Raw genomic sequence first — 27,652 nt, 5'->3', positions numbered from 1 at the left:
TTTATATGTCATTTCCCAAGCCTTTTAAATAATTTTACATTGGCACCATGTATAGTAGCCTCTCATAGCTTTTGCAGGGCTTCTGTTTTTGATTAACCACAGTTTAGTATATCATCCAAACACTAAACTCTGAATGATTAATTTTATCTATGGTTTGCTAAACATGATCTGGCCCTTAAAAATATGGTTTGAAGTAGGCTTCTTTCAACAAACAGTAGTTAAAATTAACCTCAGTTTGTTAAGTTTTGACAACATAGGACACTGTGATTAATCTAAAACATCAGGGAAAGATTCTAGATTTCTTGTAGCCATGCATATGGGGGCCCGAGGCTTGCATTAGCTCATCCTCATAATGCTAAAATGTGGCTTAGCATTTTGTCCAGACTGGATAAACTGGGTTGTCTTAACAGTTTGACATCTGAATTGTCTGGAATTGAAAGACATATTGAAGGCAAAAGAGATAGCTAATCCATGTCTGTGAAATCCTCCGTTTTATAAAATTGGTTTGGTTATAAAACCTATTCCCACATTGGTGAAGAGGGCTTTTCTTAAAACAGATTACTCAGAGATCTTTCACCTTTTTCAATAGGTTATTTATCACTGTATTTTAGCATAAATGTATCTGTGAGGGGCCAATTCAAAAATGAGTTCCATTAATGGAGAGCAAGATTGTTTTTGTGCAATGTGGAATGTTTTATATTTGCAAACCATCTGGAGCACAGAAAAGCAACCGATAAATTCCAAAATGAATAAATGTTGGGGCTGAAAATGTTTCACTTGACATTTTCATAATGTTATTTCTGTACTGAAACACTTCCAAATGAAGTGAACCCAGAAATCACAAAATTGGGCCCTTGCTCTGATTGCACCAATAACATAGGGTTGTATCCAATGTGAGTCATACTCAGATCTATTTAAATTAATGGCTAACTTAGGTCCATAAATTTCGGTGGGTCTTCTCTGAGCAGAACTTAGTTTGGATACAACCCGTTACTTGATATACTTATGTTTCTGCTTTCTGACCAATGTAATTTGTGTGCATTCTGTAGCCCTTCTCAGCCCAGAAAAGAAGGAGGCTTTGCAGAGATTAAGGGAAGACATAGAAATGTTAACAGATTCCTGGTTGGGAACTGCGTTAAAGTCCCTGCTGCTCATCCAGTCAAGGTATGGAGATAAGTGTCTGTTCTGCCAGCTGCCATATTTACAGCTCTAGTGCAATGTGGTACATGCTATGCATTTTTTACAGTGATGTGTCTCATACACTATAGGGTAGAAATACATGGTCTGAACTGTGATGCAACTAAAATGTTTTAGTGGAGATCCTTGTGCCTTGGTACCCAAACACACGACTGCATTGCCTTTCATCCAATCAAAGATGTAAAGGCCAGGGGAGGTGGGCAAGAGAAATGGGATAATTTGCATCTCATTAAAATGTACAGGAAATATGCATTAGTCAGATTATTTTTTTTATTGATCATAGTACAAGCTACATGCACACAATATTATATTACATGCAGAAGCAGCTCACTGGGTAGAACGATGTCACTACACTTGCTTCCTGATGAGTGGGTCCAATGGCAGAGGAACCCTCTCCGGCACCGGGGTGGGGCAGCCCGTATGGAGTGCGCATGTGTGGCATCCCATATGGACTGCACATGTGTGGCAGCCCGTATGGATGCCACGCGAGGGGCACCCATACAGACTGCGCGCACCATCAGCTGCTTTACAGCTTGGGACTATCTTGTCACACACACCCCCCAGAGTGGTACCTGGGGTGGCCTGCCCCCACCGCCCCACCCCCACTTTGTATGCCCCTGGATGGGTCATTATTGCTTACACCAGAGGAGAGGGGTGAGGTGGGGGGGGGTTAGCACAGTGCAAAAGCACCAGCAGGAGAACTGGATTGGCTCTGCCACCCCCACCCAGCAAGCTGCTTCCCATTACGTGTTTAATAATGTAATCTGCCGATACCTTTTGCCGGTTGCCCCGTCATCAGAAGCAAAGGAGGGTAATTTCAGTTGTGTGCTCTGCTTATGTAGGTCCCTTCCCAAGGAGGCTCAGCCGCTGTCTTCTTTGGTTACCCTTCATGTGCCCTAGAAATCCTGTGTGTTGTACAGCCAGGCACTTTTTAGATATGCTGGTTGATTGAGATTGAACTCTGCATTCTGTTCTTCTGCTGTAGTTTGTTTTTTTTTTTTATAAATTTTTTTATTGCGTTTCTTTCCATAATTTTATAGGTTTATAAACAAATAAAGTAGTTACAAGAAACAAATTTTCTCTTTTTTAACAACCAAAACAAAATAAAACTTGGACTTCCCCACCCCTTCCGATTCTGCGTTCTTTGCATTAACAATGTCAGCATTTTGTTACCTTATTTCATACCTTGTTGTAACTTTCGAATGTTATGTATCCAAATACAATATATTATATCTCAATTTCAATACCTTTAAAATAAACATAACATATTCAATTTAAATTGTCTCCTTTTCTCTTTTGTCACTAATTTTACCATTTACTTAATCATATTCGCAGAAGCTTAACGTTTCCTAATCATGCACTTTCTTAGGATTCATACAGCTTATAATATTTTTTCAGATAATCTTTAAATTTTCCCCAGTCCTCCTCAATTGTTTCTTTATCCAAATCTCGGATTCTGCCGGTCAGTTCAGCTATCTCCATGTAGTCCATCAACTGCGTCTGCCAGTCCTCCAGCGTGGGCAAATCTTGTGTCTTCCAACTCTTTGCAATGAGTATTCTTGCTGCTGTGCTAGCGTACATAAACAAAGTTCTATCTTTCTTTGACATTTTCTGGTCCACCATGCCCAACAGGAAGGCCTCTGGTTTCTTAGGAAAGGTATACCTAAATACCTTTTTCAATTCATTATAAATCATTTCCCAGAAGGCCTTCACTTTTGGGCAGGTCCACCAGAGATGGAAGAAAGTCCCCTCTGCTTCCTTACACTTCCAACATTTGTTGTCAGACAGGTGATGCATCTTGGCTAGCCTGACTGGGGTCATGTACCACCGGTATATCATTTTCATAATGTTTTCCTTCAAGGCACTAGATGCCGTGAATTTCATTCCGGTGTTCCATAACCTTTCCCAGTCTTCAAACATAATATTATGTCCAACATCCTGTGCCCATTTTATCATAGCAGATTTAACTGTCTCATCCTGTGTGTTCCACATAAGCAGCAAGTTATACATTCTAGATAAAATCTTGGTCTTTGGTTCTAACAATTCTGTCTCTAGTTTCGATTTCCCCTCCTGGAAACCAACCTTTTTATCCATTTTAAAAACCTCTTGAATTTGAGCATAATGTAACCAATCTCGCACCTTGTTTTTTAATTTGTCCTGGCTCTGCAACTTCCAACCGTCTCCAATTTTTTCAATTAATTCCCAATATTTCGGCCAATAGGCCTCCATATTGGGTCTTTTTCGAGCTTTGGCCTCCACCGGTGATAGCCACCTCGGTGTTTTACTCTCTAATAAGTCTTTATATTTCATCCAGACTGCAAAGATCGCTTTTCTGACAATATGGCTTTTAAACAATTTGTGAACTTTAACCTTGTCATACCATAGATATGCATGCCAACCAAATGCATTATCAAAACCTTCCAGATCTAGGACGTCGGTGTTTTCTAGCAAAAACCAATCTTTCAGCCAGCAGAAGGCTGCAGCTTCATAGTACAACCTCAAATCCGGCAGGGCAAACCCCCCTCTTTCTTTTGAATCAGTTAATATTTTATACTTTATTCGGGGCTTTTTGCCCTGCCAGACAAACTTAGATATATCCTTCTGCCATTTTCCAAAACATTCCTCTCTGTCCACGATCTGTAGGGTTTGAAACAAGAATAACATTTTCGGCAATACATTCATTTTAATTGCTGCAATCCTTCCCAACAAGGAAAGTTTCAATCTTGACCAAATTTCTAAATCCTTCTTTACTTCCAACCAGCATTTTTCATAATTGTCCTTAAATAAATTCAAATTTTTGGAAGACAAATAGATCCCTAGGTATTTCACTTTCTTTACCACATTTAATTCTGTTTCTCTCTGAAACCCCTCTGTTTCTGTAAGTGTCAAATTCTTGGTCAAAACCTTGGTTTTTTGTTTGTTCAACTTAAACCCCGCCACCTGACCAAACTCAGATATAAGTTCAAGAACTCTTTTTGTACTGGATTCTGGCTCCTGCAATGTCAAAACTAGGTCATCTGCAAAAGCTTTAAGTTTATATTGTTTCACTCCGACCTCTATCCCTTGTACCAGCCGGTCCTCCCTTATCATGTTCAATAGCACCTCCAGGACTGAAATGAATAAAAGAGGGGATAGAGGGCACCCTTGTCGTGTCCCTTTTTCAATTTTGAACTCCTCCGTCACCACATTGTTCACTATTAATTTGGCCTTTTGCTCTGAATAAATTGCTCGTAACCCATTTTCAAACCCCCGCCCCACTCCCATCCCTTCCAAGTTTTTCTTCATGAACATCCAAGATATATTGTCAAATGCTTTCTCCGCATCAACAAAAATTAACACCGCCCTTGTGTTCCTGTTAGTTTGTAAAAGTTCCAAAATATCGATGATGTTTCTGGTATTCTCATATAAATGTCTACCAGGGAGAAAGCCTGCTTGGTCTTTGTGAATTACTTCAATTAAAACTTTTTTAAGTCTACTTGCCAAAATGTCTGCAAATATTTTGTAATCCACATTCAGGAGTGAGATGGGGCGGTAGTTCTTGAGTTGAGTCTTTTCAGATTCTATCTTAGGTATCAATGTGATGAACGCTTCTTTCCACGTTTCTGGTGCCCTCTTCCCATCCATGATCTGGTTGCATACCTCCAACAAGGGTTGTGTTAAATAGTCTTTCAAAGTCTTGTAGTATTTGGAGGTAAGCCCATCCGGGCCTGGAGATTTGCCTAGTTGCATGTTCTGAATGGCACTTTCAATTTCCTGGGTGGTTATTGTAGAGTTCAAGATTGATCTTTTATCTTGAGTTATTTTTGATAGTCCATTTGTCTTTAAAAAATGATCTATCTCTGATTCTTTCTGAGGCCCCTGTACATAAAGTTCTTTAAAATATCTGTGAAAGCACTTCCTAATTTCCTCTGGTTTCTGCACCGTTCTTCCTTCAATCTCTAGATTTGTAACTGTATTCAACTTTTGTCTTTTTTTCAGCTGCCAAGCTAGCAGCTTTCCACATTTATTTGCTGATTCAAAGGATCTTTGCTTCATCTGTTTTATTTTCCATTCAATCTCCTGATTAATCAATTTTGAATATTCTGCTTGATGGAATTTAATTTCTCTCAACAGATCCTTTGACTTTGGTTTAGTTCTCAATTTTTTCTCTCCTTGATGTATTTTCTCCAGTATTTTATCTTTCTTTCCATTCCAGAGCTTCTTCTTAATTGTATTCTGTTGTATCAGAAACCCCCTCATGACAGCTTTGCTTGCGTCCCAGATCGTTCTTTTTTCTACTGTAGTATTCAAATTTATCTCAAAATAGTCCTTTAATGTTTTTTGGGCCTTTTTCACAATCTCTTGATCTCTTAAAAGAGTGTCATTCATTCTCCATCTGAAGGAACCGGTTTGAGTAAGTCTGAGATCTAATTTCAGAGCGTTGTGGTCGGAGCATGTTTTTGAGCAGATTTCCACCTTTTTAGTCTTGGGTGCCAGCCCCCTGGAGGTCCAGATTTGGTCGATCCTTGACCAGGACAGGTGGGCCTCAGAGAAGAAAGTTCCTTCTTTACCTAGGGGGTTCTTTGTCCTCCATATATCAATCAAATCCAGATTGTCAGTCATTTCAAAAAAAGTTTTAGGCAGTCTGCCGTCTGATGTTAGATTTTGGTTATAAGACTTATCCATATGTGTAGACACCACTCCATTCATGTCTCCCATCATTATGATGTTAGCATAGTCCAGATAGTCCAGCAGCGTCTCATGCAGCTTCTTGAAAAATTCTGATTTCCCGTCGTTTGGAGCATAAATTCCTAGTATCAATATTTTTTCTCCTTGGGTCTGGATTTCAATTGCCAGAATTCTTCCATATTCATCTTTGAATAAAAATTTAGGTATCAGGCTCTCCTTAGCATAAATCACCACTCCTCTTTTCTTTACCTTGTCTGAGGAAATAAACTCTTGGCCTAGTCTTTTGTTGACCAAAACTTTCCTGTGGAGCCTGGTCACATGGGTTTCTTGTAAACAAATAATATCCAGTTGTTCTTTCTTCAATATATGAAACAGTTTCCTTCTTTTCTCCGGGGAATTTCCGCCATTTATATTCCAACTGAGTAGCTGCAGAGACATCCTGAACTATTCTGTTACACCTAGAGCGGTGTATCTTCTTTTTCCTCTAATTCCGAGGGTTTAGGCGTCCCTCCGCCTGCTGGCAGAGTGGGTCCTGGTTTAAGTATAGGCCAAAGGGCTGCTGCTTCTTTTTGGAGATCTTCTCCGTGGTCGTGCTGGAACTTTTGTAGATCCTCTGGTAATCTTATTTTAACCTTCTTCTGTTTGTAAGTAAATGATAGTCCTTGTGGGAACTCCCACCTATAAGGGATTGAGTTAAATCTCAACAACTTAGCCAATTCTGAATAGGTGGCTCTCAGATCCAATAGCTGTTTAGGAATATCTCGGTAGATTTCCACCCTTTTCTCTTGTATCTCAATTGAGTTTTTGAAGTGTAGGCCTAATATTTTGTCTCTCTCCTCTCTTGATCTCAAAGCTATTAGACAGTCTCTAGATCTATCTTTTCTTACCAATCTTCCCAGTCGAAAAGCCGATACTATTTTAAAATCACTTTCTTCTTTTAAGCCCCAGAACTTTGAAAATTCTGTTGTCAAAAATCCAATCAAATCTTCTTGTTCGATTTCTGGGACCGCCCTAAGCCTAAGATTAGTCTCCCGGTTTTTCAGTTCCACCAAAGAGAGATAGGTTTGTTGGTCCCCTATCTGTTTATGCAGAGGCTTGACTTCTGCTTTAACTTCCTCAACCTCTTTTTTAGCTGATGTTGCAATTTCAACGGCTTCCCCTGCCAATTTACGGTTCTCTTCCGTTGCTCCTTGCAATTTTTCAATTGCTTGGGTGTGTTGGGAAACCTGATCTGTCAATTTCTGGATCGAGGATGTAGCTTGGTCAATTTTTGTTGATTGGTTATCAATTTTTTGATTTAATGTTGACAATTGTTCCAAAACTTGTTTCAGTGCTGCCTCTGCTCCTCCTGATGCCATATCTTCCTCTTCAGATTTTTCAGGCTTTTCACTTTCTACTTTTTGTGTTGCAAGCACAGCAGGCACTGATAGTCTACGTCCCTGAGTTAAAGTTGTTTGCAAAAGCTGTGCCTGCTTTTTTGCTTTTTCTTTTTCCTTAGCTTCCTTAGCTTTGGCTGCTCTTGTCTTTCCTGTACCACTCATCAGTCAATGTTCAAGGTCAGATGTTGTAATCCCATGGGAAAGACAAGTCCAAATTTATAAACAGTCTGGAGAAAGAAAGTAAGCAAAAAAACTTTTCCCAGGCCTTTGTTATCCCATGTCCTCTAGGGGGAGTGCCACCAAAAGTTAGTAAGAAGAAGGTAACTTTTCCGCCATTAAAGTTTCCGTTTTCAAAAACAATTTTAAAAGCAAGTTAGTTCCAAAACACTAAGAAAAAAGTCCTGCAGAGCACTTTAAAACGTTTAACAATGTTCCAGCAAGGTGCCTGCAATTGTATCCACCCAAACTAAGTAAGCCCAAAAGTTGCACTTCAGTTACAAAAGTATCTGGAAGTTTGTAACAGTTCCGCAGTCAAGCAACTTCACCCGGCCACCCGAAGATTTGGGGTTAGAGTCTTCCCTCGCCCCATGGGGGACCGCTCCAAGTCCAATTTAAACTGTATTTTTTCTTCCTTTAAGAATAGAATTTCAAGTGTGCACGAAAGTCCCACTTTAAAGCCTTAAAGCTTCCCTGTTCACAGCGCTTTCCGCTCTTTAAACAGTCTGCTTTGATCTTATAAGCAGTGCCGGAAGACGGACTTCCTCTTTCTCGTCTCCCGGTTTCAGCCAAATTTCTTCAAGTTATTGTAACAAATCTTAAGTCCTTACTCACGGGTTTGCTGTTTCAGAGTAGTATTTTTTGGAAGAAAGGTCAGCGCTCATCCGTGACAGCCGCGCGGCTTCGCCTCCGCAGAAAGAGCGATGAACTCACAGCACCGCTCCCCCTCCTTCACTCCGGAGCCCCTTACGGGGTCCCTTCCGCGAATTTGGGGTCGCTCCAGGTGCCCGCCGAGTCCCACGGCCACGGACTCTCTCTGTCCGTGGTTTTTCTTGATGGGTTGCCGCTGCGCCGTAGCGAAACAACCCTTTTCTGCGGTGCCCCTCTTCAGAGCTCGAAGAGGTCCGCCATCACGGTTTCGCGCCGCCTCCGGAAGTCTCTTCTGCTGTAGTTTGAATGTGTTCACTTTTTTATTGAATTTTTACGTGGCACTACCCTGAAATCACAAAATTGGGCCCTTGCCCAATTTTTTGCCCTTCCAAAAAGGGATGCGGGTGGCGCTGTGGGTAAAAGCCTCAGCGCATAGGGCTTGCCGATCGAAAGGTCGGCGGTTCGAATCCCCGTGGCGGGGTGCGCTCCCGTTGTTCGGTCCCAGCGCCTGCCAACCTAGCAGTTCGAAAGCACTCCCGGGTGCAAGTAGATAAATAGGGACCGCTTACTAGCGGGAAGGTAAACGGCGTTTCCGTGTGTGGCTCTGGCTCGCCAGAGCAGCGATGTCACGCTGGCCACGTGACCCGGAAGTATCTCCGGACAGCGCTGGCCCCCGGCTTCTTGAGTGAGATGGGCGCACAACCCTAGAGTCTGTCAAGACTGGCCCGTACGGGCAGGGGTACCTTTACCTTTACCTTTTACCCTGAAATCAAGTGAAACAGACTGGTATATAAAAATTTAAAAGAAATACACCACACACACATGCACACACAAACAGATTTAGTGAGATAGAGAGATGCACATATAGATATACCCAGTGCTTTTTTCTGGAAAAATAGGTGCTGGTACTTGCCTATGAAGTGGTTACAGTAAGTACCACACTTTTTAACAACAACAAAAGAGGTACTGCATACCCCTAAGTACCCCCTGAAAAAAGCACTGGATATACCCATCTAGATATTAAACATGATTTTATCTCTTGCCTTTTTATGTGCTTAATTTAATTGTTTCGAATGGATCTGTAGTGCACTATCAGGCAAACTCTTTGCAATTAATTTGCTGCTTCACAATATCACCGTTTGAAGAACTGGAAGCCAAGACCACCCTTAACACTGAACCATTGCAAATGTCAGCCCCAGAGAGCAAGGGTCGCTTGAAATATGGATGAGAGGTACAAAGAATAACACATACTGTAATGCATAAAATGGGATGATCCAGTCTTGAGTTTCATGTCATTTCTTGTTCCTTCCATTAGTGCTTGCAAATATGAGGCCGGCAGCATCCCACCTTTTTTTCAACTTTGTATAAGCAAGCTCCTCACCCTGACCCATTTCTCTTGCCACCTTCTAGAAAGAATTGTGTGAATGTTCTGATAACGACTACTCAGCTGGTGCCGGCTCTGGCCAAAGTTCTGCTGTATGGATTAGGTGACGTGTTCCCAATTGAAAATATTTATAGCGCAACAAAAATAGGTAGGTGGTGACATCAAATTCCAACTCTCTTTGGCAGTTGTCTTGGGTGACGGGAGGGAGTCGGCCCTCTTGTACAACCTGGGTTTGTACAACCTCCCCTGGAAAGAGGGGGAGACTTCAGTGCATCAAAGCAACCCCTACAGCACATGTTCCACTTTCTGCATGACTCCTTAAAAGACCTTTGTTGGCTCAAAGCCTTTTGGAGCAAAGCTGTGCTCTCAGATACTGTTACAGTCTCTATAGTGGGTGGATAAACTGGGCTTTAGTACTCCTATCAGCTACATAATTTTTATTTATTTATTACTGTTTATTTCTTAAACAGGTTCTCTAAGTGTCTTACAATGTTGATCAATTTGCAAAGGTCATTAGCAGCAGCAGCAGCAGCAGCAGCAGCAGTAGTAGTAGTAGTAGTTTCGGCATTTTTATCCTGCCCTTCCACCAAACAGGGCTTCCAGAATGGCTTACAAAAATTGGTGAGAAGACAGCCCCTGCCCCAGTTCACTAAGAGACACAATGCAACAAGAAAAAGAACTGGGAGGGAATAGGAAAAAAAGCAAGCTCAGGCATTCTAAATTACAGAGATCTTGTAGTGAACAGCAGGAATGGAAACAATTTGGAGAAGAGCCAAAGGTTGCTGAGCCTTTCAACAAAGCTGTTGGAGAGGCCCTGCAGGCAAGGTTCAGGGTTCAAGGGAAGAGCGAGCCCTGCTATGGTGCTGGGGCCCAGACAGCTGCCCACAGGTACCACATACTGACGCCAGCCCCACTGGGGCTTCTACCTTTCCTTTGACCATAAGCAACAGTGTGTTTGTAATCTCTTGACAGGTAAAGAGAGCTGTTTTGAAAGGATTATCTCTCGGTTTGGGAAGAAGGTGACATATGTGGTGATTGGAGATGGGCGTGATGAAGAGATGGCAGCCAAACAGGTGAGACTGTTGACTACGTTTGTCTTGCAGCACCCTTCCTGAGAAGAGCAGGCTCCCTCTTTGCACCCCAGTAATAATCCATTGCCTCCCTTCCTCCTGCAGGCACTGCCAGATGGCCGGAGCCTGTTTGCCTTAAAGACAACACAGCCATAGCATCCTTGGGTGTCCTTTGCCCCCTTTTTTGTTGCGTATATTTCATTTCTCAGTGTGTTGGAGCTTGCCTGGGGTGTCTGTGGATGACCCAGCATATCCAAATGGAGATCTTCAGAAGGCGGGAGGGTGGCTCCACAGATGATGATGATAATAATAATAATAGTAATAATAGTAATAATAGTAATAATAGTAATAATAATAATAATAATAATAATAATATATTTATTTATTTTTTATTTATACCCTCCCCATCTGGCTGGGTTTCCCCAGCCACTCTGGGCAGCTCCCAACAGAATATTAAAAACAGCATAAAACATCAAACATTAAAAGCTTCCCTAAACAGGCCTGCCTTCAGATGTCTTCTAAAAGTCAGATAGTTTATCTCTTTGACATCTGATGGGAGGGCTTTCCACAGGGCAGGCGCCACTACCGAAAAGGCCCTCTGCCTGGTTCCCTGTAACCCCATTTTCGCAGTGAGGGAACCACCAGAAGGCCCTCGGAGCTGGACCTCAGTGTCAAAGGAGATTTTGAACATGCTCCCAGGGAAAGCCTCACCCTCGCTAGGTAGGGTGGCCTAGCTGTACTTTAGCAACTGCTCTCAACTGCGTGCTTCTTCTGCTTCTGAAAATAGCAACATTGGCTGGTTGCCTATGAACCTTTCCTGACTCTCTTTTCATTTCCTCACGGGTGAGGCCTGCGTTCCCTCGTCTCCTGCAGAGCACTGACGTCCATTCCCGCTGCACAAGTTGCTTATGTGCTTGTTTCTTAACACCCCTCCACCTCTTTGGTTTTGCAGCACAACATGCCCTTCTGGAGAATCACAAATCACGCCGATCTGGTGTCGCTCCACCAGGCCCTCGAACTGGACTTTCTGTGAGGAGCTGAGCAGCAGGCAGTCCGGCACAGCTCCCGACAGCCCCATCTTGGCAAGAGCAGACTTGGGGACTTCCTTTTTCATCCAGACAGAGCAATGTAGCTAACGGAAGTGTACAGTAGGAGGCGCCACAGCGTCGTTTTTCCCAGGAGAGCCACCCAAGCCTTTCACTGCTGTCTGCGTTTGGGCCAAGGGAATTTGAGGAGGAGACCCAAAACAGAGCATCCTGGCTAGGAATCTCCAGCAGTACAGACCTAACCCACTGTGCAACCTTTGGTGGTATAATATTATGCATTTTTCTTAAAAAAAAGGAAAGGGAAAAAAGCAGTGGGTTGTGGTTTTTGTTTTTTTGTAGAGTACTTTGTCACCTCCGGGCCTCTCTCTCGAGCTTTCAGAACATAAAGAGAAGTGAACTGATTGTTTATTTTTTTACAGAAAAGGGTCCAGAAACATTTCCCTTCCTGCAAAGCCAGAAAGGGCTGTAGATTTTCATGGAAAGGCCACAAAACAATTCTGTGTGTTGAGAGGGCAGAAGAAGTTCTCCCAGTGTCTGCTGGGGTACTGATTATAGGCAGCCATCCCCTCAGTGCCTGACTCCAAGAAGGGGTGGCTGGGGCCAATTCTTCTGAATAATCTGTCTCTCTTGTCTCTCCACTCCGAAGCAGCAGCATGACATTTAGGTGCAGGTGAGGTCAGATTACCTGAGTGACAGAAAACACCATTTCTTCCTTCTTTTTGACAGCTGACTTGCATAAGTAGAAGCAGGATTTTTTAAGAGGGAGCACAGTGTGAAATGATAAGAGCTGCCCAGCTCGCAGAGAAAATCCAGCTAGGAAAACACCTCATTTGCAAATACGTTAGTGTGATCTGCCAAATTTGCATTCAATATTCCAACTTGGCAGGAACTTACAGCTTCCTCGTTTTGCATCAAGAGTGCTGCCTCTTTGCAATTTTTTTGTGGGGGGGGGGGAAGTTGGGCAGAATGGAGTGTCTGGCAACTTGCAGGTCTGCGAATCTTCTCTTTAATTCAGAATAGGAGATAGTTACCATAGTGTCAGGGTCAAGCACTGGCTTAGTGAAAGGGAAGTAGGGACACCTGCACTCACTTGCAGAGCAGAAAATGCAAAATGCTAATGACTATAGGGGTGGAAACCCCCGAAAATTTCAAGGAGGAACCTTCAACAATTTATTTCATTATTTTTATTTCAACTACATGCCACTTAATATTCAGAATTCCAAAATGGGTTGCTGAAGCTAGGGACCCTGCCAAGTTCTTTGCATCTGGCTTTGACAGGTGGAGATGCATTTATTTTTTAGTTCCAGTCAAAGACTCTCATCTCCCTAGAAAAGTCCCCATTGCATTTGGTACCATGCAGTACCTACTGCTGATCACCCACCCGACAGTGCTTTATCTGCATACTCCTTAAGTAGTAAGGCAGGAACCGTAGGGACTCATAGTTCCATTCATACCAGCAGGTGGAGAATAAGTTCTTGCTAGGTAGGCAGAATTCTGTTTTCTTTCCCTGCGAGAACATAGTGTATGATGGGTAGATTCTGCAGAGGAACATAGACCACAGAGAAAGCCCTACAGGGTGCCAGAAAGCTGCTGTTTCCTGACGTTTATTGCAAGCTCACAGAAGGCAACGTAACAGTATTCTTTGGGATGAAAATGCATCCCACTCCCTCAGAAAGGAAACTCGCTTCTAAAAGAGACCCTGTTATTGTAATTCCAGCTTTCTGTGAATTTTTAACTCCTTTGCGAAGGCCAGAAAGGTCACTAGCTGAGCAGCCACTCCGGAGTCATCTCCTACTGTATCGGTGTGGGCTGTGCTTGACTTTGGAATCAACTCTGTGCCTTAACTTCCATTGCAACTCTTGGATATGTCAGCAACTGTAGAGGAATACCTTGCCCGGCCCCCATTTAAATTAACCTAGTTTTTTGTGTGTGTTTTTTAAGTGTTTGCCGAAAGCGTAGCAGGCAGGGATTTGTTAAGCCACCAGGAAACTGACCGCTGTTGCCCTGAGTTTTGTTTTACTTGGCGAAACTGTTTCGAAGGCCTTCAAGATTTCAGAAGACCTTTAGCTGACGTGTGTGAAGCTTTGTTTTTGCATCAGATACCAATATTTATATAGTGTCCTCTCTGATGTTTCCTAACCCACTCAGGGGATGGTACATTTTCTGTGTTAACGTTAATAAAGATTGTCCTGGCTCTTGTTATCATTGAACTCACTGGCTGCGTTTCTCTTGGGCCTTCATACAGTATTTGGAAACTGGCTCCTTGCCCCTTCCTACTCTTTCCCACTGTTTAGTGTTCAAGCACCAGCCAGTTCCCTTCTAATGCAATCGTGGGCTCTCCGCATCCTTTATGTCCCTGCAGTGAGCTTGGGAGTCTTGCCTTCTCAGCTCCAACTCTGCCTGTGTTTCCATTGCAGTCTGAATCCCACCAAGCACCAGAGGCAGCTGCATGCGCTGGTGTAGATTAGAAATGCTGATTCACCCTCAGAGTCCTGCAGGTGTCCAGAATTGGCATCAGCTGTGCTTATGGTTATGATTAGAAGGCATTAACGGCTGTAGGTTTCCTCAAGCATCATGTTCTGTGTAATGGGAACTGTCCTTGTGAACTGGAAAAATAAAGTCTTTATTTTCTGTATAAAAAACATTGTTCTATTCCTGCTTTCTGAAAACTTGATCCAAGCTCACTCTCTGTGCAAGGAAAGTTTGTGTGTGTGGATTTATATGTATTGAGACTTTATACCTCACGTTCAAGCTGCAAGCCTTGTTAATTATAAGCCACACCGTTTATATAGCTAGACGCCCAAGAGATTTTTTTTGTGCCATCCAAAATTTTGTCATTCCCTTTTTAGAAAAAACAACAACACTCCCCTATGCTCCCTGCCGCCCCCATTTCCCCATACTGGTTTTATGGTTCCCCCCACTGTGATGCCATGATCCTCCAAGGCCCACCAAACATTTTCCACTTGAAGGCTTAAAAACATTTTTATTGACTCTGATAAGTCCCCTGCCCCAATATTTTCTTCCTATTTTTAAATTTTATTTAATGACAGCCCCCATAGGTAATACTATGATGCCAAAGGATTGTTTGTGGGTCCCCAAAATTTGACATTTTCCTCTCGATTTTTTTTTACTGACCATTCCCCTGCTGTGATTCTGTAATAAGCTTTTTGTGTCACCTAACCCTCAACAACTTTTATTTTTAAAAGGCTAAGTGGGCCATGCCCTTGTTTACACTTTGACATGCCCCTCAGCCCCCCCCCCCCGCTGATTCCTGGATCAATGTGGCCCTTAGCTCAAATGTTTGTGGCCTGTGCTGCCTGCAATTTGCTCAAAACAGTGTACATAATGGGTAACGTGTGGCCCTCCATATATTGCCAGACTACAGTTCCTATCATCCCTGGCTATTGACCATCCTGGCTGAGGCTGATGAGAGTTGGAGTCCAATAACAGCATCTGGAGGGCCACCAGTTCCCCACATCCCCTTGGTGAGACATGGCTCCTGTTACATGCATATGCTCTGGGTAGTTTTAATGCAAAGGACAGCCCAAGGAAAGCATGGCAGACAGCCAAAGCCTTTGGGTCAGAGCTCTTATCTGCTGGGATGCAGAGACCTGCGAGCCCAGAGAAACAGCTGCCACCAGTATGATGTGGAGGAGGCTGATAATCGCTTTCCTTCCCGAAATACGAAGCACAGCGGAGCTCACGATCAAAAGATAAGAAGCTCCCAATGTGTCAGTCCATAGCCTCATAGCAAAGCTGGCATTGCATTTTTTTAGCGATTAGTCACGCCAAGCCAACATGTCTCCCCGCCTCTAAAATATTTAGAGCAGTGGTTTGAAATTCCTTTGAAGGAGAGCTGCTCCACCCTGAGAAGTGAGCACAGGTGACCTGGCTTCAAAGGGAAAGGACTGTTCTCAGAAATGGCATGTGGATGCCATGCACTAACCCACGTATATTATTTCAACATTGACACTTTTCAGGGAGGAGCTTGGGAGTACTGTCTATCTCTGCATCAGCCTGCCCTTTTCCTGAGATTGTTGGAGATTCTTCATCAGATGCCCTCACTGAACTGAGGTGCTGCAACTCTAGAATTGCCTGTCAAGAGTGGCTTGCCCTGGGCCTACATTCCTCTTGGTACATGAATTTCTTGGTTTCCCAGGCCTTAAAAAAACTTTCAGCCTTTCCCAGATTATATGAGTGGCTGCCGCTATTGGCATTTGGGGCTTCAAAGTTTGCAAAAGCGGCCCCATCTTTCAGGTCAAATTCATGACGTTAGTCACATGTATATTTTGGAGGTTTCCTTTTAAAGCAGAAGCAAACAAATTTCTTTGGGGGGGAGGACAGGAAAAACAGCTGGGAGGGAAGGGGAGAGTTTCAGCAGATTTTGTTCAAAGTCCCTGTTCAGCTCAGGAATGTGTTCCAGACTTGGGCCCTGTGACTGCTTTTGCTCCAAAACAAAAGTAGCCAGGTTAAGCATGCTTGCTGAAACACCTGGCTAATAGCAACTGGAGTTTAGCCCTGAAGTGTGCCAACCTATATGAGCTGTGCCACAGGCTCATGACATCATGCTAGGCTTTCAAGTGGTTGATTGGCTTTTGTGTTAACTATTTATTTATGGGCCCCTGCTGTTCCACTTAGTGGTGCTCAGGACGCCAGCAGTAATGCAAATTCAATCAAACAGAATACAAAGCCTTATCTTGCATGACCCAATTGTGGGATACCATAGGTTTCTTTCTCAAGAACTCATCTGCCTGAGTACTGGGAGAAAAGAGCAAGTTCATTCTTCTTAGGCGTAATAAAGTTTCCTCGGTGTGTGTTCTTTGCAGCCGACAGCATCACCTACTGTTGATTTGCACAAAATACTTGATAACTCAGGTGCACGTTCCATATTATATCACACTGCGGTTGGTTTGAAAAGCTGGAGAGAGGAAGATAGAAGTCCTATTAAAAGGCTTCTTCCTCTTTTTGGAGACTACTTTGCTGTTAAGGAAATGTGTGCAATAAGGCATGATGTCCATAAAGATCTCTATTGTACATGGGCAGTGTGAAGCAAACTTCCTGTCAGAAGTTTCCATTCTCTTTAGTATTTTAGATCTGCGGCAGCTTCACGGCAGAAGTGACAGAATGCTATTGGACTCGTGTCTGGCTGGTGGACTTCCCTTCATGGAGACAGTGGATAGAGAGTTTTTCTCCCTCTTGTGACACCAGAATTCATGGACCTCTAAAGGTTGGAAGATTCAAGAGAGATAAAGTACAGGGCAGCCTCAGCAAGGCCTCATCTGATGTTCTTACAATAGGAAGACCCCATGCTCTAGTATTCTGAGAGAAAATATTCTCCGCTCATTCCCTCCACATTCTGTGCAGACTAACGGTGAAGTCATTCTGCAAATATGGAGCCTTAACATAGCCAAAACAGCACTACCCACAAGAAAATGGTATCAGCAGATTTGTTGTTAGGCAAGCAGGGATTGAACCATAAGTTGGTTCCATGCTTATCAATATAGCCAATTTAATGCATGCTGTACGTGACTAAAAGCTGAGAGAATGACTGGGTAGCGGGAAATGCTTTAGTGGGGCTCCCAGTTAAAAAACAACTGTCATCCCTGTGTGGTGGAAAACATGTTGCTGTATTTATCCCTAGATAGCCTAAGGTGTACGGGCAGTAAGACAAAGCATGAATACAATGTTGGGTGTTGTAAAAGAGCTGTGATGTCTGTGAAGAAGCTGTGGAGGAATTTGCTGTCACAAATAGAGGAATCTATGGCCTTGTTCTTCCTCAAGCCTGTCCCTGTGAAGTTACTTTTGGTCTTCTGATAAGGTCGTTGCCTAGATACCTGACTGCAACTTTGCTTATGTGGCTTCATTTCTGCGCATGTGTAAAGCTAAGGCAAGCAAATGCCTCTCTAGAAGCCTGCATGATTTATAGGCCTGTGGACTCCACTTCTGTGGGCTGCTGCTGTTCTGCCCAAGTAAATCTCGTGTCAAACATTTCGCAAATGGTGCGGCTAATTGAAGAAAATCCACTAAACCTAGCAGCTACCTAAGGAACAGAGGAAGACGGAAGCCTACTCAAACTGTGGTTCGTGGAAGCACTTCAAAATCCTGCAAATTAGCATGCTTTGGGATTGCGCTCCTCTCACATAACTGCTGATAAAACAAGATTCGAACAAGAACTGAATCGCTTTATTCTTCTAAACAACTTCAACAATGTCAATAAGTTAACACTAGCTTTAAACTGAAGGCCAAACTCAACAGCTCAGCTCATGCGTTACTCATGTGTTGGGCATTCCAGTGGGTAAGGAATGGGGCTGTGCTGCTTGCCCCTGCTGCTGATGGCACACCCTCAGATTAACCCCCCCCCACACACAAACACGCACTACCAACACATGGATGTCTTCAAACCAACCCACTAAACAGGCGCAGGTGCTCATGCATAAGGGTTCCTTTGCCAATCCATCAACTGTATTGATTGCAAGGACATGGGAGTAGGGGCCTACCCCAGGGATGTTATGTTGAGGGTGGCGCCACAACACAGCCCTGCTCCAGCTTCAACATGTGAGTGCCCTTTATACCCAAATAACTCGGGAATACGGCTGAAGTTATGCACGAAAGGCACATCCAATTTTTAATGAAAAACAGTTGCAGGAGGCTATGAGTCAGGGGAAGGAATGTGAGAGGGAGGTTCAGTGCCGCAATACCCATATCCTTTCCCCTACGAGTGAAAAAGCAGGTTGGGATAAAGTTTGAGAAGAAAAACGGCTGAGGAGGAAAGGATTAAGCAGCCTCTTCCTCTCTTTTTCACTATCCCTCCCCCCAAACCTGCAGCCTCCCAAAGCTGCTTTTCGCTTGAAAAAGAAAATACAGGAGATAACTAACGTGCCAGCTGAATAAAAAAATCTGCTTGCACTTGAACCCTAGATCAGTTTTTTTAAAAAAAAACCAATAATCATGCTCAACAATTTGCACACCTGAAACACATTGCTGTAACAACACTAGACGCATTTTATCTTTAACTACATCAGGTAAGTGAGTAGGGAGAACAATTCCAGCTAGAAATGTAGGGCACATATTTGTGGCTCCTATAAAGAAGAATCTGGGACTGGTGTGCCAAGAAACTCAGTTTGTAGGGCTGTTCATGGAACCGGCTCTTTGAGAACGGGCCATTTGGCGACATGAAGCCAGCAGCAAGTAGAAGCTTCATTGAAGCTAAGGGCTTAAGTCACTGAATGGGACAAGAACGTCAGAACATAAGAGAGGAACCAGCAAGGGAAGGAAGGAAAGACTCCAAAAGTGCATTAGAAACTAATTAACTACGGCCTAACAAGGTTCAAGTTCTAGGATCCTGAGTCAGTTTCCCAACAAGGGATGGCTAAGATGGCATTGCATAGATAGCACCTGACTCAATCAAGGGACAGCTAAAGCAATGAAGCTTACAATATTATTTGAGCTGTCTCCTGAAGAGACGAAATAAAGCCTATTGGCTACAGAGAGGAGGTCAGCGCCAGTCTTCCCCTGTAGTTTCCTCTCCTTTAATGCTACAATGAAGAATGCACCAGGTGTGCAGGCTGAGGGATGACTTGCACACATACAACTCTTCCAAGCCAATATGGGGTGTCACAGGAGATAAAAGAAACAGGATGGGGTGCCTTTTTCTAAGAGTGGGCTGTAGCAACCATAACCTCTATCTGAAATGAACCTCTGCAAGGATGGATAACCTATAGCAGTCGTGTTGTTGGTGGACTCCAACTCCCATCAGCCCCAGCCAGCACGGCCAAGGATGCTGAGAGCTGTAATTCAGAAACATCTGGTGGGCCACAGGTTACCCACCTCTGGCCAAGAAGCATAGAAACCACGTTCCTGACTTCACCTTCTAGGCTTAGCCCATGCTGGTGATCCTGGAGGCAGCTTTAACATGTATCTGTGCCCCCACCCCAGGTGATGCATGAGTTGCAATGGGGCCAACAACACTCCTGTGAAGGTCAGCATGTGATGACATGAGTTCCTTAGAGCGGGGATAGCCAACGTAGTGCCCTTGAGATGTTGCTGGCTACCACTCCCATCACTCCTTCCGTTGGCCATGTTTGCTGGATTAATAACATCTAGAGGGCAACATGTTGTGTACCCCAGCCATAAGAAGGACACCATATGGAAAAAAGAAATGATGATGGTGGGATTGACCATCTTCCCACCAACCCCACTGCCCTGTATGATGTCCCCGCGAAGCTAGAAAAAACTCTTACATAAAAAAAATAATGTTCAAAGGCAGGCCTGGGATCATCTTGACAGGTACAGACCAAAATATGGGTACACACAGCCCAGAACTCCTCTCGCCTCTCTAGTAATAAGGCTTGGCCACATGGGACACAGCATATAGCTGGGCTCACAAACAGCTGTCCCCAAGAGTCCCATTTCCTTGATGCTGTGCAACCTCGGAAGCGCCAGCAAAGAAGCTTTGAGCAAGTCCATATGCCCGACGGTTGACATGTCCTCGTATAGCCTCTTGGTCACCGTGTCCTCGTACAACCAGCTGCCGGAAAGCTGGCACGCCTTTTCCGGCTAGATCTCCATTGTCCATTTCATCACCAGTGACCGGGACTGCAGCCTGCAAAGTAGGGTGCAAACATTTGTAGTAGACGCTTCTCAAAAGGATCCCGGCTACGTAGCAGGGCAGGGCTGCGTAGAGCGCATGCGCCGCAAGGTGGGAGTCATAGTTCAAGGGAACGGTGTTCCAGAGCCATGAGACGGCAAGGATGGCGCTGTCAACCAAGAGGAACGTGTAGTAGATTGCAGAGCGGTAGCATGTCTTCCCCTCGGCCACATTGAACCAGCAGAAGTAGAGAATGACGGCCACCACAGCCCGATAAGGCCACTCCAAGGCAGCACGTTCCATGAAGTCTGTACCTTGCAACGTAACCCAGAGAAACATGGCGGACCAGACCGCCAGGAAATGGAGGGAAACGTAGCTTGGAAAGACCACCGCGAAGAGCGCCAGGCACAGGATGCGAGGGCACACCAACAGGAAGTTCCACAGGAAGTAGATGGTGGAGGACCGGCGGCCCAGCTTGTGCTTCTCCCGCAGGAAGCTGCGCAGGGTTTGGTGATAGTCCAAGAGGGCCCAGGCGATACACAGGAAAGAGGTGCAAATCCCAAGCACTGAAATGAGAGGAGGGCAGAGAGAGAGCAGTAGGCACAAGGAACAGCCTGAGGAAGAGACCAATCAAATTCACATTACACAAAGACAGGCATTGGTGCTACTAGGAAGAACATGCGGCCTGCTGACATTCTCAAGTTGCGTGTAAAAATAGTAAGAATCCAGTCCTTAAGACTGAAAGGATGCATTTGAAACTACATGGGTGATATCTGTCGAAATGTGAGATGCCAGGGTGGGTGGCAAAGTGTACAGAGGGCACTGATAGAACCACAGAATTGTAAAGTTGGAAGGGGACCTGTGGGTCATCTAGTCCACCCCCCTGCAATGCAGGAATATCAACGAAAGTATCCACGACAGACGGCCACTTCCATAACCTCCTGTAGTCTTGGGACAGGTTTTTAGTGCCCTAAACCAAACTATGTGATGTTGGGTTGGTAACTGTCTCTCAGTCCGGCCCATCTTGCAGGGTGGTTGTGAGGATTTAAAAAAATTAAGCTGGAAGAGAAGAGAATATGCTGCCCTTATCTCATAGACAGTGTGAACTAGCAGAAGCAGCCAAAAATAATGGCCAACAAATGGATATTTATGGCCTTTAAAATAGTGTATTAGTGAGGCGTTGTTCTTATGTTATGCATTTTGTGTTTTTTCTACTGTAAACCACCCTCTGATCTTCCTATGAAGGGTGACATATAAATTTAATAAATAATAATTTTGCTATTAGTGCATGTGATGTATACAAGTCACCTGGGTGGTCCTATTTTCTCTGTACCTTTTAAACTGGTCTGTTGCCCTCAGGTGTGAAGTATGCTTCAGCTGCCCACCCACCCAGCTTCTCCACAAGGAATGGGAGATGCCATCTTGTCCTTTGCCTCAGCAACATGCCTTAGGTTGCCCCCAGCAGGGTGGGTTGGGGTGTTAAAGCAAGATGGGTGGGGGTGACCTCATTGGAATGTTTTGTTTATTTGTTTATCTTTAAATAAATAAATTGTTTAATACCTGCCCTTCACCATAAGATCTCAGGGCAGGCCATAATGACATAAAATATAACAGTAAAAGCATTTTAAAAACAAATCAGAATCACGATTACAGTGGGTCCTAAAATATACCTCTCGAGTGTCAAAAGCTGTATAATAAAGGTGCCAAACACACCTCTGCGGGGAGGGAATGCCATGACTCAGGGGCCACCACAAAGAATGCCCTCTCTTGCCACCAAGCCACCACAAACTCCAGAGGATGGAGGGACTACCAAGAGGGCACTCACTCTCTGCTGATCTTAACATCTGAGAGGAAAGAAGGCCGTCTTTCAGATATTTGGGGGCTGAGCCATTTAGGGCTTTAAACACTAGTCTGTTGCCCTCAGTTCATAGTTTTCCTCCAGCTCGTTTGTATTCTGTACATGAAACGGGAGAGAGGCCCATCTTCTTCTTTGCCTCAGGTAGCAAAATGTCTTGGGCCTGCCCTGTTCTTAGCCATGGTTTGAGACAGGCACCTGGTTGAGAGAACAGGATGCTGGACCAGTGGGAACTTAATAGCCTTTTCTTGTCTTCTGATTGGATTTAAACTGAAACGAGCTACACAAACCACACAAGGAAACTTTTGGAACCAAACAAACCAGTCCTTTATCCTGCGCCCTTCTGGATGGACACTCACCCTGAAATATTTCTGCTTTCTGCGTGCATAGGATAATGTAGAGCCCCAGGACGAGCTGAGGGGCGCTTTCCAGGAAGGTTTCAAAGAGGCGCAAGAAGCTGATGTCATGTGACAGGAAAACAGCATAAGCAATATCTTTGTCTGCTTTCGTCCGGCATACGCGGAAGCCCACCTTCAGAACATAGAAACACCTGCGCAAAGGGAAGGCGACACAAAATTCTTAGGGTGGGTCATGAAGGAGAACCAATGTGGGGGTGGCGGGTAGACTGTGGAGATCCAGCTCAAATCCTCACATACAGTAGAGTGACCTTGGGGTAGTTTCTCTTTCTCCCTGCCTCACCTACCTCATAAGGTTGTTGTGAGGCTAAAAAACAGGAAAGATCTTCGTGAGAAGGGCGGGTCATAAAAATGCAATAAATGTTGTTGCATGCCACCCCAATCTCCGAGTGATGAGAGATTCAAGCAGTGAGCGGTGAGAGATTCAAGACACTTACCTACAGTTCAGTTCCTTGGAGTGACACCACCCACACGAAAGAAAGAGCCGACAGCAGACTCAAGGGAACCCCGAGGTTTCCAAAAGTACAAAAACCCCACAACCTTTTGCATAGGTGAAAACAACCCTCAGGGTTTTTGATCTGAGGCAATCCAGTCAGATGGGTGGCATATAAAAACTATGATGATGATGATGATAATAATAATAATAATAATAATAATAATAATAATTTATTATTATCCAAATAAGTTAAATGAGGATGATCACACTCAGTGAGCATGGAATGCTGATTGACTGTTGGGGGGAAATGGAAACTGGGAAGGGAAGGGGATTGTGTGGAACACAGAACAGGACACACCACACTGTAGCATTTTATTGCAGACCTCACCTGCCGATATTTTACTTGTAGTACTTGTCTGATTAACAGATACTCTAATCACCCTACATTCTAGGAGGTATGATCAATCCTCCTTGCGTAGCCCAGTCTCCAAACTTATGTTTGTATAGAATCACAGATTATTTTGCTGGGTTCCGTAAACTAAAAACAGACTTAAATGAGGGGCGGGGGGCTTTGCTCCTAGGAAAAGAGGCCTCCCACATCCTATCACGGAACTTCACGGTCCTTGCTCCCCGATTACCTTACAGCAAGGGACACAGCATCCCTGATTGTCCTTACCTGTACAGGTAGCCCAGCTGTAGGATGTGTAACACAAGGAGGGTCCGCCGTGTGGGCAGCGCTTCCATCAAGTCTGGGGGGTCACTCCAGTACCAGGCGCAGCTGAAGAACTGCGTTGCCAGCGACGACAAGGCCAACAGCCCCAGCACCAGCCCACCCCAGTGGTAGTGCCCGGCCTTCAAGTAGCTGGCGGCCACCCATGCGTCAGCGCCCAGGTCCACCAGAAATGCAGCCGTGCCCATCAAGGCAAAAGCTAGGTCCCAATAACGGTACCGAGGCGGCCAAGGTGCATTGCAGCTGGGACCACAGCCAGACCATGCCATGGTTTTGGGGCCAACAGGTCCAAAGTGGGTCTGCGGTCCCTAGTGCCAACCCCGAAGGGGGCAGGGGGCGGTCTGCAACCTCGCTGCTGCTAGTCACTTAGAAAAGGGACAAAGGTCCCCCACCTCAATTGCATCAAATTTTTTTCCTAAAATCAAGTAAAGCAATTTAACTAAGGCTTGCCCTAATGTCTCCTTCTTTCACGTGGGTGGTCTCCCTCCCAGTCGTCTTTTGGGGGAGGTATAGGGTCCAGGAAAGCGATCTTTCCAGGGACAACCTCCCCCCTTAAAAAAATCCCCTACAACTTCCAAGAAATCCTTCCTTCCTGGACTCTTCCGAGGGCGTCTCTGTGAGCCGCTATGTCCGGCTTGCTCCGCCTCCTCCGACGGCTTCCCCGCGGCTAGCTGACCCTACATGCTCCCCAGTTCTCCTCCTCCGCAGCCCTGGATCGCGCAGGATCCTTCCTTCCTCGACGACGGAAGGGGATTCGCTCTGAGTAGGTTGCCGGCCGATCGCCATGGCACCGTCAGCCCGCCTTTCTCCTCCTTCTCCTCCTCTTTTCGTCTCTTCCCGCGCTCCAGGCCTACCAGAAACTTTTGCAGACGGAGCGGGCTGCTGCCTCCACCTCCTACCGGCTTCCAAGCTCTCCTTGGGCCGGGCCGGGCCGAGCCTCCTTGGGCTGGGAGGCGGCATAGCAAGCGGGACAGAGCACGCCCATCACCCGCCCAGCAAGAGGGCAGGCCTTCTTCTCTCTCCAGGGCCCCACTCGCCGTCTAGTCTTGAACAGACGTGGTTGTTTTGCTGGTTCTTGTGCAACTGGCCTCGGGGAAATCACACACCAGGCTAAAAAAGGATAAGTCATGGCTCCGTTAGCTGAGATTCCGTTATGTGAAGCATTCATGTGCATATCTTCATTTTGACTGCATTATTGCTACAACCTCTAAAAAATAAAATGCAATAAAAATCAAGTTGCTTGTACTTGGAACGAAATGTCAATGGGTTTTTTTCCTTATTTTTTTAAGTGTATATTTTGATTTAACGGAGGGTAGTGTACACAGAAACTCAAAGAATCGTAGAGTTGGAAGGGACCACACATTTGGTCCTAATCCCATCTGGGGTCCTAATCCCAAAAGTTTAATTGCTACACTGCTCTGTAGGAAAAGCCCTTCCTTAGTCTTGTCTGGTTTGGAAATGGCTGGAGGCAAAAGCCTATGTGGTAAGATGTCGCAATACATACCCTTTGACTTGGACTTTAAACATGCAGTTTCTGCGATGAGAAAAAAACAAGGTTTGGGTTTTAAAATGTACAAGTGGAACCTGCAACAAAATATTAGAGTGTATTTTCACCTTGCAGGAGTGCTTCACTCTCTTGCTTGCTCGCTCTCTAATTTTATTTAATTTATGCCCCATCCATGTGGTTCCAGGCCTATTTGCCAGCCAGCCATGTCCTCTAACATACTACATGTGGAGAGCCAGTGTGGTGTAGTGGTTAACAGCGATAGACTCGTAATCTGGGGAACCGGGTTCGCTTCCCCGCTCCTCCACATGCAGCTGCTGGGTGACCTTGGGCCAGTCACACTTCTCTGAAGTCTCTCAGCCTCACTCACCTCACAGAGTGTTTGTTGTGGGGGAGGAAGGGAAAGGAGAATGTTAGCCGCTTTGAGACTCCTTTGGGTAGTGATGAAGCGGGATATCAAATCCAAACTCTTCTTCTACATTCCACCCCTCCCTTCTGACACAATATTCCACGGTTACTGAGCATGCTCCATCCTCATTTTACTCTTAAGTTTGCTTCTTTTTTAAAAATTGTCCTTCTATTAACCTCAGAATTCACCCAAGCATTTGGACACCTCCCTCTTGTTCCTTCATGGTTCCATTTTGGTTCCATTTGTGTTTGCACTTACCAGCTACATTTGTTATTAGAGAGAGTAATGCATCATGTTAAAAAACAAAACAAAACTGGCACTTTCCCCTTTACTTTGTATGGCACACCCTTCTATCACATGTTTAGTAGGCAGCACTCTTGATACATTCCCCAGAAACAAGGCCATCGCTTGTTCTTCTTTGTATTTGTTTTCTTAGTTTCGATTACCAGACAAATATTAATTTTCATATATATTACAGACATTGCTGAATAGAATAATATTTAGCTTTTAGAGATGTGCATTTTAGTTTCTTACACTCTCTTGTTCCTTGTGTTCCGACTACTCCCAGGTTAGTTACATACACACCATTAGAACAAGATAACATAACATAATAAGAGTTTTTGTTTCATGCCAATGGCCCATCTAGTCCAGCATACTGGTCTTAACAGTGGCCAATTCAAAGTGCATCCCTTCCAAGAATCATGAGAACCCTAGTTCACTATAACCCCCAGCACCCTTAGCAGACTACAATTCCCAGAATTCTTTGGGGGAAGTTGTGTGCTTTAAATGTTCTTAAATGTATGGTGCAAATACTGCCTTCAAGCCTGGAGGTTTCTCCTTTTGGTGTTCTGCTGATTGCCAGGGCTTCAAAGCACCACAAAAACAGGTCATGTGGAATCATGATGCCAGGTGATTTATGGGCAGCTCCACCCATTTGCCAAACCTGGCCTGGGCAGGGAAAGATAAGAATCCGGCCCACCAGGCGGACGCAGTTCCCCACCCCTGTTGCATAGGCAGTGGTGCAATTAGGTTATTTTAGACTTTGGACTTAATGGTGTTATGGGCTTGCTGGGAGAGGATATTATCTAGTTATCCAGGAACAACAAATAAATAGGGAGCAGATGAATAGTTGTGCACAGCAGAATTTCAAGGCCAGAGGACTTAAAAGTATTCAAAAACTTCAAATGATAGTACAGGACACAGCAGCTCAAATTTTCTTAGGAGCTTCAGGACATATATTTGGTTATCATCTTGGGCTTAATGCACATAGCTTCCCAAATCCTGGGAACCATAGTATACTCCCCACAGGGTAAACAGGTGTCCCACATACGTTTTTAAGTACAATGGTGCCTCGCAAGACGAAAAGAATCAGTTCCGCGAGTCTCTTCGTCTAGCGGTTTTTTCGTCTTGCGAAGCAACCCTATTACCGGATTAGCGCTATTAGTGGTTTAGCGGCTATTAGCGGCTATTAAAGGCTTAAGGGATTAGCGGATTAGCTGCCAAAAGGCTATTAGCAGCTTAGTGCCTTAGAAAAAGGGGGTGGGGAGCGAAAAAAAATCGCAAGACATTTTCGTCTTGCGAAGCAAGCCCATAGAGAAATTCGTCCTGCGAAGCGCATTGAAAAACGGAAAACCCTTTCGTCTAGCGGGTTTTCCGTCTTGCGAGGCATTCGTCTTGCGGGGCACCACTGTATGTAAGAACCTTGTTAGATCGGCCAAGACTCATCCAATCCAGCAGATTTGGCCAGCCAAATGCCTGTGGAAAGCCCGAGTGCAACAGCAACTCTTCTCACTTGTGTTTTCCAGCAACTGGCATTCAGAGGTGTATCGCCCCGAACCGTGGAGGTAGAACATAGCCATTCTGGCTAGTAGATACTGATAGCCTCATCACCCACGAGTCCATCTAATCTTTTTTAAGTCATTCACATTAGTGGCCATCACTACATCTTCTGGGAGCGAATCCCACAGTTTAACTATGTGTTGTGTGAAGAAGTTATTTCTGTTATCTTCCAACATTCAGCATCACTGGATGTCCCCCCCCTCCCCACTCCCCCCCCCACTATGCATAGTTTTATACACCTCTTGCCATGTCACCTCTTAATTTC

At 44.7% G+C, this 27,652-nt stretch overlaps 3 protein-coding genes and 1 long non-coding RNA gene across 10 annotated transcripts in view; 2 read left to right on the top strand and 2 right to left on the bottom strand.

Moving 5' to 3' along the window:
- Positions 1 to 14,253, top strand: part of EYA3 (EYA transcriptional coactivator and phosphatase 3) — a 61,411-nt gene extending 47,158 nt beyond the window's left edge. For all 7 annotated transcript variants that reach the window (XM_083455385.1, XM_083455382.1, XM_083455386.1 and 4 more), the window contains 4 exons: positions 1,050 to 1,164; positions 9,522 to 9,643; positions 10,468 to 10,568; positions 11,518 to 14,253. In XM_083455385.1, coding sequence (XP_083311511.1) covers positions 1,050 to 1,164; positions 9,522 to 9,643; positions 10,468 to 10,568; positions 11,518 to 11,598 — 419 coding nt within the window. In that variant the 3' untranslated portion in view covers positions 11,599 to 14,253. The remainder of the gene's footprint in view (positions 1 to 1,049; positions 1,165 to 9,521; positions 9,644 to 10,467; positions 10,569 to 11,517) is intronic.
- The window catches only part of RPA2 (replication protein A2), a 160,705-nt gene that overhangs the window by 108,137 nt on the left and 24,916 nt on the right, over positions 1 to 27,652 (top strand). The gene's annotated exons all lie outside the window — the stretch shown is intronic.
- On the bottom strand, positions 17,773 to 24,748 carry XKR8 (XK related 8). Its single transcript, XM_083455645.1, has 3 exons — positions 23,582 to 24,748; positions 22,413 to 22,603; positions 17,773 to 20,764 (listed from the first exon to the last, which is right to left on the bottom strand). Exons 1-3 carry the CDS (start codon positions 23,902 to 23,904, stop codon positions 19,992 to 19,994), a joined length of 1,287 nt encoding a protein of 428 aa, XP_083311771.1. The 5' UTR covers positions 23,905 to 24,748; the 3' UTR covers positions 17,773 to 19,991.
- LOC310684884 lies at positions 25,930 to 27,286 on the bottom strand. The gene is made up of 2 exons (XR_014514927.1): positions 27,250 to 27,286; positions 25,930 to 26,898 (listed from the first exon to the last, which is right to left on the bottom strand). It is a non-coding gene; the product is annotated as an uncharacterized lncRNA (long non-coding RNA).

The sequence above is a fragment of the Podarcis tiliguerta genome (genome assembly GCF_965153285.1).
Source record: "Podarcis tiliguerta genome assembly, chromosome: 8".
NCBI classification, from domain to species: Eukaryota; Metazoa; Chordata; class Lepidosauria; order Squamata; family Lacertidae; genus Podarcis; species Podarcis tiliguerta.
The sequence above is the reverse complement of the archived record's forward strand: the minus strand, read 5'-3'. Positions and strand labels throughout refer to the sequence as shown.